This window comes from Cherax quadricarinatus, chromosome 30, assembly GCF_038502225.1.
Source record: "Cherax quadricarinatus isolate ZL_2023a chromosome 30, ASM3850222v1, whole genome shotgun sequence".
Classification (NCBI taxonomy): domain Eukaryota; kingdom Metazoa; phylum Arthropoda; class Malacostraca; order Decapoda; family Parastacidae; genus Cherax; species Cherax quadricarinatus.
Window position 1 is genome coordinate 12,138,250 of NC_091321.1, and position 13,659 is coordinate 12,151,908.

Sequence of the window (13,659 nt, forward strand, 5' to 3'; positions counted from 1 at the left end):
AGAGTTATTATTGAAAGAATTAAGAGTAAGACGGAGAATAGGATAGCAGATGAACACGGAGGCTTTAGGAAAGGTAGGGGGTGTGTGGATCAGGTGTTTACAGTGAAACATATAAGTGAACAGTATTTAGATAAGGCTAAAGAGGTCTTTGTGGCATTTATGGATTTGGAAAAGGCGTATGACAGGGCGGATAGGGGGGCAATGTGGTAAATGATGCAGATGTATGGTGTAGGAGGTAGGTTACTGAAAACAGTGAAGAGTTTTTATGAGGATAGTGAGGCTCAAGTTAGAATATGTAGGAAAGAGGGAAATTATTTCCCAGTAAAAGTAGGCCTTAGACAAGGATGTGTGATGTCACCATGGTTGTTTAATATATTTATAGATGGGGTTGTAAGAGAAGTAAATGCGAGGGTCTTGGCAAGAGGCGTGGAGTTAAAAGATAAAGAATCACACATAAAGTGGGAGCTGTCACAGTTGCTCTTTGCTGATGACACTGTGCTCTTGGGAGATTCTGAAGAGAAGTTGCAAAGATTGGTGGATGAATTTGGTAGGGTGTGCAAAAGAAGAAAATTAAAAGTGAATACAGGAAAGAGTAAGGTTATGAGGATAACAAAAAGATTAGGTGATAAAAGATTGGATATCAGATTGGAGGGAGAGAGTATGGAGGAGGTGAATGTATTCAGATATTTGGGAGTGGACGTGTCAGCGGATGGGTCTATGAAAGATGAGGTGAATCATAGAATTGATGAGGGGAAAAGGGTGAGTGGTGCACTTAGGAGTCTGTGGAGACAAAGAACTTTGTCCTTGGAGGCAAAGAGGGGAATGTATGAGAGTATAGTTTTACCAACGCTCTTATATGGGTGTGAAGCATGGGTGATGAATGTTGCAGCGAGGAGAAGGCTGGAGACAGTGGAGATGTCATGTCTGAGGGCAATGTGTGGTGTGAATATAATGCAGAGAATTCGTAGTTTGGAAGTTAGGAGGAGGTGCGGGATTACCAAAACTGTTGTCCAGAGGGCTGAGGAAGGGTTGTTGAGGTGGTTCGGACATGTAGAGAGAATGGAGCGAAACAGAGTGACTTCAAGAGTGTATCAGTCTGTAGTGGAAGGAAGGCAGGGTAGGGGTCGGCCTAGGAAAGGTTGGAGGGAGGGGGTAAAGGAAGTTTTGTGTGCGAGGGGCTTGGACTTCCAGCAGGCATGCGTGAGCGTGTTTGATAGGAGTGAATGGAGACAAATGGTTTTTAATACTTGACGTGCTGTTGGAGTGTGAGCAAAGTAACATTTATGAAGGGGTTCAGGGAAACCGGCAGGCCGGACTTGAGTCCTGGAGATGGGAAGTACAGTGCCTGCACTCTGAAGGAGGAGTGTTAATGTTGCAGTTTAAAAACTGTAGTGTAAAGCACCCTTCCGGCAAGACAGTGATGGAGTAAATGATGGTGAAAGTTTTTCTTTTTCGGGCCACCCTGCCTTGGTGGGAATCGGCCAGTGTGTTAATAAAAAAAAAAAAAACTTTTTTTCCATCTTCTGGACATTTCCATGCTCAATGCTTATAATATGTATAAGATGAGGACCAGAAACAAACCACCATATGACGAATTCTGTTTGTCTATCATCAGACAAATAGTATTCAAGTACCAAGGAACAACACCTGCAATAGACCGCCCACTAAATTATCAACAACTACCTTCTCGTCTGAAGCATGGTGATCACTTCCTAGTAAAACTGCCTGTTACTGCTTTCAAGAAAAAGGCTCAAAAGATGTGTTATGTCTGTGCACATACAAAAAAATGCCACAATAATGCAGAGACACTTGTTTTATGTGTGAGGGGTGTAAAACACCACTGTGCATGACACCATGTTTCAAAGACTTCCACAGGCTGCAGAACTTATAGCAACACTCCCTGTGACTGTATATGTATATATAAAATATAGAAAAATAGTAATAAACAACATTTTATATTGTTTGTGTGTGTAAACAACAATTATAAACAATATAAATACAACAGTGTTTGTGCAGTTATTGTGTAGTAAATGAAAATAAAAAACTTATAAAATAGTGCTCATACTGGTCTCACAGGCCATAAAAGTTACTTGGAAAAAAAAATTAAAAAATAATAGAAAACAGTACCTAAAAAACAAAATAAAGTAATACCGGGTGACAGCAGTCGGCAATGTTACAATATATGGGGCATTTTCTGTCAACTTCACGCCTCCATATCTCGGTAAGTATTGATGGTAAAAATTTTTTGTTTAGCCTATAATGTTTAGAAAAAAAAAAAAACTATCTTTTCATAAGAAATTTTTTTTTTTTTTTTGGAAATTTTGGCAACCCTGAGAACAAGTCTCTGAGAGGGTCTGGGGACCCTGAAAGGGTTAAGGATCAGGGGTCTTGACACTGAAAGGGTTAAATGTCATATACAGCCTCTCCTCACTTAACAACCAAGTTCCGTTCCTAAGAGTAGGTCGGTAAATGAATGGGTTGTTAAATGAGGAGCATACTGTACTGGTGATGGGTTTGTGCCAACTATCTTTAGATATTATTTTAATGTCACTTTTGCACCATTTATAACATTTTTAGTATACAGCATTTTTAAGTGTTTATAGTAGTGTACTGTATACTATGATAAACAGAAGAGAGGAAATCAACTCTAATATACATTATTTAGGTTTGCATATTGGGTGGAGAGCTGGATGTACTGTAACTTAGTGATTGGTAAACGAGTACATTGCTAAGAGAGGAGAGACTGTATTACATTATTATAAACATTTTTATTAATCCATCTATGACATGAGCCAGGGTATGTTGCTGTAGTGCATTAATGCAAAAATAATTTTAAAGTTACTAGTCACTCCCAGTTGGACATCCAATACTTGTTCAACTGCCAGATTAATCCGTGTTCATCTGAGTCGATCTGACTGTGTGTATTATATGTTCACCTAAAACATTGTTTACAGAATTTGTGTGCTCTGTCTGTATTCTGGCAATTTTTACATTTATTTTATTTTCATATTGTTTTTTAGGCATAGCTCTACTGCACACTTAATATATGCTGAAGAAACATTTGAAGCAAGCAAAGGCTAGTTTAAAAGTTTTAGGGAAAGAAGCCAAATTCACAGCACTGAACTGCAGGGTGAAGCAGCAAGTGCCAATACTGTAGCTGCAGAAAATGATCAACATGAGCAAGCTGGGATAACTGAATGTGGTAGATATACCAAACATAATTTTAATGTGGATGATGCTCTAAGACTTTTATTGCTAAAGAAGAGAAGTTAATGCCTGCCTTCAAAGCTGTAAAAGACAATCTTTTTCTGGTATAAAAAAAAAAAATAGTAGTTTTACAAGTAAAAACATACTGTTAAGTACAAATAATTAAGACAGGCTAACTTTCTTGCTAGAGGGCTAATGCTACTCGCCACTCACTATAAGCTAAAGATGAAAATATTTTAAGGGAAGTAATGAGCATACTGTATATGCATTTTACTGTTTTATTGTTTTTTATAGGCCTAGTTCTATTGTATACATAATATATGATAGTGTAAGCATTTTATCAGGCATTAATACACATTTATAGGTGAAAACGAGGGCAATTTTCACTTTACGTTAGTAGCCTGGAACCTAACCAGCCATATAATCAGGGCCCTCATGTAATGCAAACACAGTTAAAAGGCAACTTACATGTTCACTGACTGCCGACTTTCTGCGCACGGACACATCTCTCAAGTCAGGAATGCCTCTGTTGGCAAACTCTTCAAGCTGGAGAAGCAGAATCTCCTTTTCCTCCGGTGAAGCATCTACAATTTGCTTTAACCGAAATTGAACCTGTGATGTGTAATTATGAGAATGTATGCCCATAAGGTTGCTTTTTCTTAAAAAACACTAGGGTATATTACAAGATATCCTACAATAGATACATTTCACCTAAATAAGAACATTTTCTTCCATACATTATCCTAAGTTAAACATATGAAAAATTTGAATCACCAGGTAATAAAAAATCCACTTTTATTTTTATTTGGTAAATAATGTATTAGTTGGAAATTAATTATTTAAGCAGGATTTAAACTGAAAATGAAACTTTCTGAAAAGCCCATAGGATGCACAGCATTTTAAACAAAACTAAAATTAATACGTACAGTACAGTGGACTCTCGCCTAACGATATTAATCCATTCCTGAGAGCTCATCGTTAGCCGAATTAATTTTCCCCATAAGAAATAATGGAAATCCAATTAATCTGTTCCAGACAGCCAAAAGTATTAAAAAAATTTCTTTTCATGAAATATACATTTCCCTACAAAGAAAACAATGAGACATGCACAATAACTACATAAATAAATGTTAAAATGACACTTACCTTTATTGAAGAGTACTGATGAGTGATGAGACACTGTTTTTCTTGAACACTCTGGGATTTTGAGAGTGATACACGAGTAAAGGCTTCACTTTGCAATCCCCATTAGCACTACAACATAACATGAGAGTTAGCCTGTCTTTCATAGGCTTGTGTCCTGGGAGTGCCTTTTCCTCCTGAGTAATGTAGGTCCTGTTTGGCATTTTCTTCCAGAACAGGCCTGTTTCGTCACAATTGAACACTTGTTGGGGTTAGAATTTTTCAGCTTCACCATGCCTTATCGCACTGTGTATGCCACTACAATTCTTAAATCTCTCAAGCCAACCTTTGCTGGCCTTAAATTCACCAATATGAGCACTAGTTCCAGGCATTTTTTGCTGTTCACCTGGGTGTTAGTCGACTGTTGTGGGTCACATCCTGGAGGACAAGATTAAGGACCCCAATGGAAATAAGTTACAGTCATTGATGATGCACTGGCTTTCTTGGGTTATCCTGGGTGGCTAACCATCTGGGGTTAATTGTTTCTCGGTAATTGTTTCCCGTTAAGCCACACCGACAACACTCTCCACATCTTCGAGTAGTACAGCTGATGGTGGTGCAGCAGCAGAAACAGCTGACTTTGGTGCAGCAACAGCTGACTGTGGTGCAGCAGCAGCTGACCGTGGTTCAGCAACAGCTGACCGTGGTGCAGCAACAGATGATGGTGGTGCAGCAGCAGCTGTGGTGCAGCAACAGCTGACCGTGGTGCAGCAGCACCTGACCGTGGTACGATAGTACGTATTTCTCACCCTTTTTACATATGATCGCTTGAGAGATGGTATCTCCTGCTATCTGTTTTTCATTTATCCACACCAATAACAGTCTCTCAACATCTTCGAGTACTTGCGATCTCTGTTTCGAAAACAAACTTGCACCTTTTGCAAGAACCGCTTCCTTGATTGCCGTTTTGTTGGCCACAATAGTAGCGATGGTTGATTGGGGTTTGGTATACAACCTGGCCAACTCCGAGACATGCACTCCACTTTCGTACTTAGCAATTATCTCTTTCTTCATTTCCATAGTAATTTTCACCCTTTTTACCACAGGGTTGGCACTAGAAGCTTTCTTGGGGCCCACGGTGACTTATTTTGCAGCTACGATCACTAAAAACACTGTGATAATATGAAATGTACTGAATGTATGCATGGATGCAACCGCACTGGCTGCTTGTAAACACTGGCACTGCTCAGGCCACACGTGGGACGTGTCCCGGACGAATCGCGCTAGGCGAGTTTTTTAGCGTGAGGCGAGGCAAATTTTTTGCGTTAAAATGTATTGTATGGCGGATTTAACGTATCATGATGCCATCGTAAGGCGGGGGTCCACTGTATATTCTTTTAATGATAATTTCACATTATAACAATACAGTGGATCCCCGGTTAACGATATTTTTTCATTCCAGAAGTATGTTCAGGTGCCAGTACTGACCGAATTTGTGCCCATAAGGAATATTGTGAAGTAGATTAGTCCATTTCAGACCTCCAAACATACACGTACAAACACACTTACATAATACGTACACTTACATAATTGGTCGCATTGGGAGGTGATCGTTAAGCGGGGGTCCACTGTATTTATTAGAATCATGTAGCATTTGGAGCAGAATAAAAATTTGACTAGAGACATGCTGAGGTGTATCATTTTTTTCTTTTCCAACACATTGGCCATCTCCCACCGAGGCAGGGTGACCCAAAATAGGAAACCACTTTCACCATCATTCACACAATCATTGTCTTTGCAGAGGCACTCAGATAACACTGTTTAGATGCCACTCCAAACAGCCAATATCCCAAACTTATTCTTTAAAGTGCATGCATTGTACTTCAAACCTCCAGGACTCAAGTGTGACTAACAGGTTTCCCTTAATCCCTTCACGAAAATTACCCTGCTCACACTCCAACAGCTCATCAGGTCTTAAAAACCATTTGCCTCCATTCACTCCTATTTAATACACTAAAAAAAAAAAAGAGAATAAAAGTCACAATACCATGATTTAGAATTCAAAACCCATAATATGAAATAAACTTTAGATGACATTTAGCCTGGCCTGGACTAAAATCAAGTGAATGGATCTTTTTATCTGATAATGGCACCAAGGATCCTTACTCCCACGAACTGGTCAGGCCTCCTACATTGGAAAATAAATATTACAAGAATAAGAACCATTACAAAACACAAGAGTAAAAAACAAAAGTGTTTACTAAATGCAAGTAGAAATTTTTAAGACGACCTTCTGCCTTAAATATTCAGAGGTAAAATATTCAGAGGTAAAAAAAAGAAAAAATAGAAATCATGCTAGAGTGCAAACCCCTGAACAAGCTTTCAGTTTACTCACTGTTACAGTAAGGGCTAAAGTGCCTGGGTATTTAAAGCACGAGGGTAAACATGAAGATGACTGTGTGAGGGAGTGTGCCTCGAGCTCCCACTGTTCTGAGATTCACCCGTGAATGTTCAGTTCAGGGGTAGTAGAGGTGGCGACTACCACAGGATGTCATTACGTATTTAATCTACAAATCTTAATCTATAAAAAAAATGTTAACTCTCCACACGTGCATAGAAAGAATGCACAAAATACCAATGCATCTGGTAAAAAGCTGAGAAAGAATAATAACAGCCTTAAGAAAATTGTAAATATTAAATTATAGTTCTTGACAATTATCTACCAAAGAAATGAGAGCTCTTTAGACATGCATAAGCACACAAGGCATGAATACATTTGATAAAAACCAAGAAAAAATGTTTTTTTTATAATTCAGTCTTAAGTAATCTTAAAGAGCTTTTAACCATTCTCTTTCATGTATACATGTATAAAATGAACGTACAAATATGAACGTACATATATGATAAAAAAAAAATAAAATCTGCAATTTCTTTTAAATATCTGAAATGATCATAACTGGATATCAGCATTCACAAGGAATTAATTTTTCCAATGTGCCAAGATTGTAAGCAAGGAAAAAAATAAATTGGAACATCTTAAGTTGAGGATCTGCTACAACTCCCTGCATGGATGCTGTCTGCCAACTTACTACCCATATCAGATACATGACAAAGATAATACCTGTGCAAAATGTGAGGTAAGAGCCATCAGAGAGTTGTTGAGCTGCTCCTGCTCTTCTTCCAATTGCTGAAGTCGCTCCTCCTCCCCACTGCCCCCGTACCCTCTTCCATAATGCCCTCTCTGCCTGTAAATATAAAGTTCTGTAGCAGAGAAAATACTCCATCTCGTACACATTTCAATACAAAATATAGCCTAAATATTACTGAGTACCTGTATTATAGATGCCAGGATTCCAGTAGCTTAAACTACAGCATTCTAGTGTAAATATGGGATAAGAGTTGCATTGAGAAAAATGTTAAATGATAAAAATGACAGCACAGCAAATTAAAGTGTGTATGGCATGCAGAAGGCACATGTGAGCAAGTTAGATAGTAATGAAAGGACACTAATGATTTTTGGGACCTGATGAGCTGTTTGAGTGTGAGCAGGGTAATATTTTGTGAAGGGATTCAGGGAAACTGATTAGCCAAACCTGAGTCCTGGAGGTTGGAAGTACAATGCCTGCACTGTAAAGGAGGAGTTTGGGATATTGGCCATTTAGGGGTGGGGTGAGGTGGGGAGGGCTGCTCCTGCAGACTACCCATACTTCCCAAACCTGACTTCCTACAAATAAAACTCACCTCTCGCCCTACATTAAGACTACAAATCTTTTAAGGTAAGTAATGGGTGTACTCTGTGTGTATTTTACTTTTTATTGTCTTTAATGCCTAGTTCTATTGTTAACGTAATATATGTTAGTGTAAAGTTGTTATCTGGCGCTTATATGCATTTATAAGTGGAAAAAATGGCATTCTGCTTTCCGGCAATGTCTGCTTTCCGGCAGTAGCCTATAATCTAACCTGCCATATAAGTGGGGCCCTACTGTATTACTAAATTTAAAAGGAGAAATTTTTGTTTTTCCTCTTGAACCATTCTACCTTATTGGGATATGGCTGGTTTGTTGAAAGAAGAAAGATTACTATTACATCACTGGAAAACAAATCACACAGGGGTTATATCAAATGTGCATATAAAATTGAATATGTTGAGAGATAATGCAGCCACAATGCTAGATATTAGGGCACATTTGACATGGAAAACAATTAGACATACCAACTAAGCTCTGAATATGAGTACAATGATTGGTTGTCTTCATCATCATTGGGAGCACCAAGGGGAGGCCATCGTTCACCTGTTGGGTGACCATCAGAGTCCAATTCATCATCGCAGATAGCATTGTCTCCTGCACTACAGCTTCTGGTAGACTCTGTGTCAACATCCTTACAGACCTTGCTCATATCTGGGTCGAAGTTGCCAAATTCACAATGTTCACTTTGCTCAAATTCTCTATAGCAGCTAATTTTTTCCGTTAAAATTCCTCTATAATCCAGTTTGTTTGACACATCCAAATAGCTGTTTGTCATACTTTTGTCATCTCTTAAATCTCTTTCTATATAATTTGCAACCAGATTTTTGTCAGAGATTATCTTTGAAACTTTCTCAAAATCAATTCTCTTTAATGAATCACATTGCTCTGATTTAGTGCTATCTCCACTTTTAATAAGATCATTACAATACTCGTTTTCCATTTTACCAAAATCAGCAAATATGTGGGATTCTGTCCCATCAAATTCAGAGAATTTTCTATCTTCCATGCCCTCCACACTTTTACTTTGTATCTTGATAATGTCCACAGCTCGCTCATCCATTGCCATACCTAAAAATGAAGTTATTATCAAACAAATGCAATATACTCTGGCAAATTCAAATATTTATGGTGTATTTTAATGTGAATGTGAATTTTTTCTCCATGTGGATGTAAAAAAAAGTTGTTTAATTTAAAAAGACACTAATGTATAAACGTTACATTCAGTGCTTTTGGCAATATAATATTAATTATAACCATATTAATGTCTGCAAACCAAAATTAACACAAAAACCAATCAAAACAGCAAGCACATACAGTAACAAAAATAAATATCCCATTAACCCTTTCAGGGTCCATGCCGTAGTTCTACAGCTTTGAATTGAGGGTCCAAACCGTAGATCTACACCATGAGCTCAGCTCACTCTGATAAGCTGTGAGTGGTAAATTTGGGCCTAGATATGAGAGAATATATCTGTGTGGTATGTGTGCACCTCATAACAAATCCTGCAGCACACAGTGCATAATGAGAGAAAAAACTGAGACCATAATTTTCGATTAAAACGGTGACTTTGCAGTATTTTTTCGTATGTTTTTTTATAGTTCTATTTGCGATTTCTTGGTGTCATTTGATAGAATGGAAGATATATTACAGAAATAGAGATGATTTTGATTGGTTTTAGTACTGGAAATGGCTTGAAACTGAGCGCAAAGTAGCAGAAATGTTAAATTTTTGCCGATGTTCAAGAGTAAACAAATGACCTCACACGTCTAATACACGCCAGCTGGTGGGTCAAATATGCGTTCACAAATGTGATGATATTTATACAATTATTACAATATTGCATAACAGTAAATCTCTTATTTTTTTGGTTTGAATAAAAATTCATTATGTGAATAAAAAATAAAAATGGAATTCATTTGTAAAGCCTGAAAACATAACTAATGAACAGTGGAAATGTTAGTTTAGTGCTAGGAATGCCTGCATTGTTTATTCTGGATCCTATTTTGAAATTGGAATATTTTGAACTTTGTGTTAAATTGGCCAAATTACCAATTTCCAATCACTATTTTGTAGTTGAAACAGTTGACTTGGCGATTTCTTGTGCTCAATCGATAGAACAGAAGTAATACTAGTGAAATAGCTAAGAATTTGGTCAACTGGAATAATGTAATTGGCCTAAAATAGGAGTCAAAGTCGGCAAAATTGCTGATGCGTAAATATCGCTGACACATCAAAATTCACGAGAGCATAATTTCATCAATTTTCCATCAAATTTCGTACTTTTTGTTTTATTACCTTCAGAAAAAGATTCTCTACCATTTCATAAGAAAAACTAACAAAAATTTTTTTTTTGAATTCTTGGACCTTGGTGCATACTTTGAAATTTGGCCTCTGGATCCTGAAAGGGTTAAGGTTAGATAATGCATGGATGATCAGAGGATAAGAAATTGATGTTCATAAACTACTCAGGATGTCTTGCAAGTCCTAAAAACATCCAATCAGTAGCCAGGACATGCTTCCAAGTTTTTAATCTTTCCAAATACTACATACATAACTAACTTCATTAATTATAAATTGTACAACTTGCCCATTAAATTCATCTGCTATCTACAATATATTAGACTAATATAATTTAATTAAAAATGCAAAGTGCGTTTTCCATATACAGTCTTACCGTGACTTACGAGTTTAATTCATTCCGTGACCAAGCTCGTAACTCAATTTGCTAATTTTTTTTTTTTCAACAAGTCGGCCGTCTCCCACCGAGGCAGGGTGACCCAAAAAAGAAAGAAAATCCCCAAAAAGAAAATACTTTCATCATCATTCAACACCTTCACCACACTCACACATTATCACTGTTTTTGCAGAGGTGCTCAGAATACAACAGTTTAGAAGCATATACGTATAAAGATACACAACATAACCCTCCAAACTGCCAATATCCCAAAATCCCTCCTTTAAAGTGCAGGCATTGTACTTCCCATTTCCAGGACTCAAGTCCGACTATATGAAAATAACCGGTTTCCCTGAATCCCTTCACTAAATATTACTCTGCTCACACTCCAACAGATCGTCAGGTCCCAAGTATCATTCGTCTCCATTCACTCCTAACACGCTCATGCACGCTTGCTGGAAGTCCAAGCCCCTCGCCCACAAAACCTCCTTTACCCCCTCTTTCCAACCCTTTCGAGGATGACCCCTACCCCTCCTTCCTTCCCCTATAGATTTATATGCTTTCCATGTCATTCTACTTTGATCCATTCTCTCTAAATGACCAAACCACCTCATCAACCCCTCTTCTGCCCTCTGACTAATGCTTTTATTAACTCCACACCTTCTCCTAATTTCCACACTCCGAATTTTCTGCATAATATTTACACCACACATTGCCCTTAGACAGGACATCTCCACTGCCTCCAACCGTCTCCTCGCTGCTGCATTTACCACCCAAGCTTCACATCCATATAAGAGTGTTGGTACTACTATTCTTTCATACATTCCCTTCTTTGCCTCCATAGATAACGTTTTTTTGACTCCACATATACCTCAACGCACCACTCACCTTTTTTCCCCTCATCAATTCTATGATTAACCTCATCCTTCATAAATCCATCCGCCGACACGTCAACTCCCAAGTACAGTGGTCCCCCGCTTTTCGTAGTTCCCGGCAATCGTAAAATTCGCCAATCATAGGGGTATTTTCGTATAAACATGGACTCGCTTTTCATAGGTTGACTCGCGAGTTGTAGTTTGTCCGGGACGCGTACCCACGGCGTGAGCCAGGGCGGCAGCCAATCTGGCATTGTTTACCAGTGAGCGAAGGTCCCCTCACGTGCTCCAGCGAAATATTTCATAATATTCCATTTATTTTAGTGCTTGCAAGTACTAAATAAGCTACCATGGCTCCAAAGAAAGCTCCTAGTGCCAAGCCTGTGGTAAAGAAGGTGAGAAATACGATTGAATATAAGAAAACCATCATTGAACAATATGAAAGTGGTACAAGTGTGGCCGAACTGTCCAGGATGTATAAGAAACCCTACACAACCTTATGTTCCATAGTGGCCAAGAAAAATGAAATAAAGGATGCTGTTGTTGCAAAGGGAGTAACTATGCTGACAAAAATGAGATCACCAGTACTGGAAGAGGTTGAGAAGTTATTATTGGTGTGGATAAATGAGAAACAATTAGCAGGAGATACTCTTATGACTTCGTTTCTTTGTGAAAAGGCTAGGCAGTTGCATGAAGATTTGGTAAAGAAATTGCCTGCAAATAGTGGTGAAGTGAGTGAATTTAAGGCCAGCAAAGGCTGGTTTGAGAGATTTAAGAACCGTACTGGCATACACAGTGTGGTAAGGCATGGTGAGGCTGCCAGTTCGGACCACAAGGCGGCTGAAAAATATGTGCATGAATTCCAGGAGTACATAGAGGCTGAAGGACTGAAACCTGTACAAGTGTTCAATTGTGACAAACAGCCCTCTTTTGGAAGAAAATGCCAAAGAGGACCTTCATTACACAAGAGGAAAAGGCAATGCCAGGACACAAGCCTGTGAAAGACAGGCTGACACTAATGTTCTGTGCTAATGCTAGTGGGGATTTCAAAGTGAAACCATAACTAGTGTACCATTCTGAAAATCCCAGAGTGTTCAGGAAAAACAATGTTATGAAGAGTAAATTGTGTGTGTTTTGGAAATCTAATAGTAAGGCATGGGTCACGAGGGAAATTTTCGTCGAGTGGTTCAATGAAGTGTTTGGCCCTAGTGTGAAGGAGTATCTCCTGGAAAAGAAATTGGATCTCAAGTGCCTGCTAGTAATGGACAATGCACCTGCTCATCCTCCAAACTTGGATGACCTAATTTTCGAGGAGTTTGGGTTCATCACAGTAAAGTTCTTGCCCCCGAATACCACTCCTCTCCTCCAATCCATGGACCAGCAGGTTATTGCAAACTTTAAAAAACTCTACACAAAAGCAATGTTTCACAGGTGCCTGACTGACCACAGACACTCACTTGACCCTAAGGGAATTTTAGAGAGAACACTTCAGCATCCTCCACTGCATAACCCTTATAGGTATGGCTTGGGAGGGAGTGACTACCAGGACTTGGAACTCTGCCTGGAGAAAATTGTGGCCAGATTGTGTTGACAAGAGGGATTTTGAAGAATTTGGGACTGACCCTAATGAGCTTATGTCTGTTGTAAAATCAATTATGGCACTGGGGAGTTCCATGGGGTTGGATGTGAGTTTGGAGGATGTGGAAGAATTGGTGGAAGACCACAATGAAGAGCTCACCACTGAGGAGCTGCAAGAGCTTCAGCAGGAAGAGCAACACATCGCAGCTCAGAATCTTGCTGCAGAGGAGGAGGAAGAGAGATGGAAGAAGGTGCCTTCTTCAGAAATTAAAGAGATTTTTACTATGTGGAGTAAGATGGAAAGCTTTATGGAGAAACATCACCCTAACAAGGTTGTTGCAAGCCAGGTTGGCAACATGTACAGTGACAAAGTCTTGGGCCATTTTAGGGAAGTGTTAAAGAGACGCCAGAAACAGAGCTCTCTCCACAGTTATTTTGTGAGACAGGACTCCA

General features: G+C 38.8%; 1 protein-coding gene across 8 annotated transcripts in view; it reads right to left on the reverse strand.

The window, feature by feature from the left end:
* LOC128692637 (RUN domain-containing protein 1) overlaps nt 1-13,659 on the reverse strand; it is a 71,690-nt gene that overhangs the window by 41,389 nt on the left and 16,642 nt on the right. For all 8 annotated transcript variants that reach the window (XM_070089900.1, XM_070089899.1, XM_070089903.1 and 5 more), the window contains 3 exons: nt 8,543-9,146; nt 7,451-7,574; nt 3,676-3,819 (listed from right to left, as the gene is read on the reverse strand). In XM_070089900.1, the coding sequence (XP_069946001.1) occupies nt 3,676-3,819; nt 7,451-7,574; nt 8,543-9,144 (870 nt within the window). In that variant the 5' untranslated portion in view covers nt 9,145-9,146. The remainder of the gene's footprint in view (nt 1-3,675; nt 3,820-7,450; nt 7,575-8,542; nt 9,147-13,659) is intronic.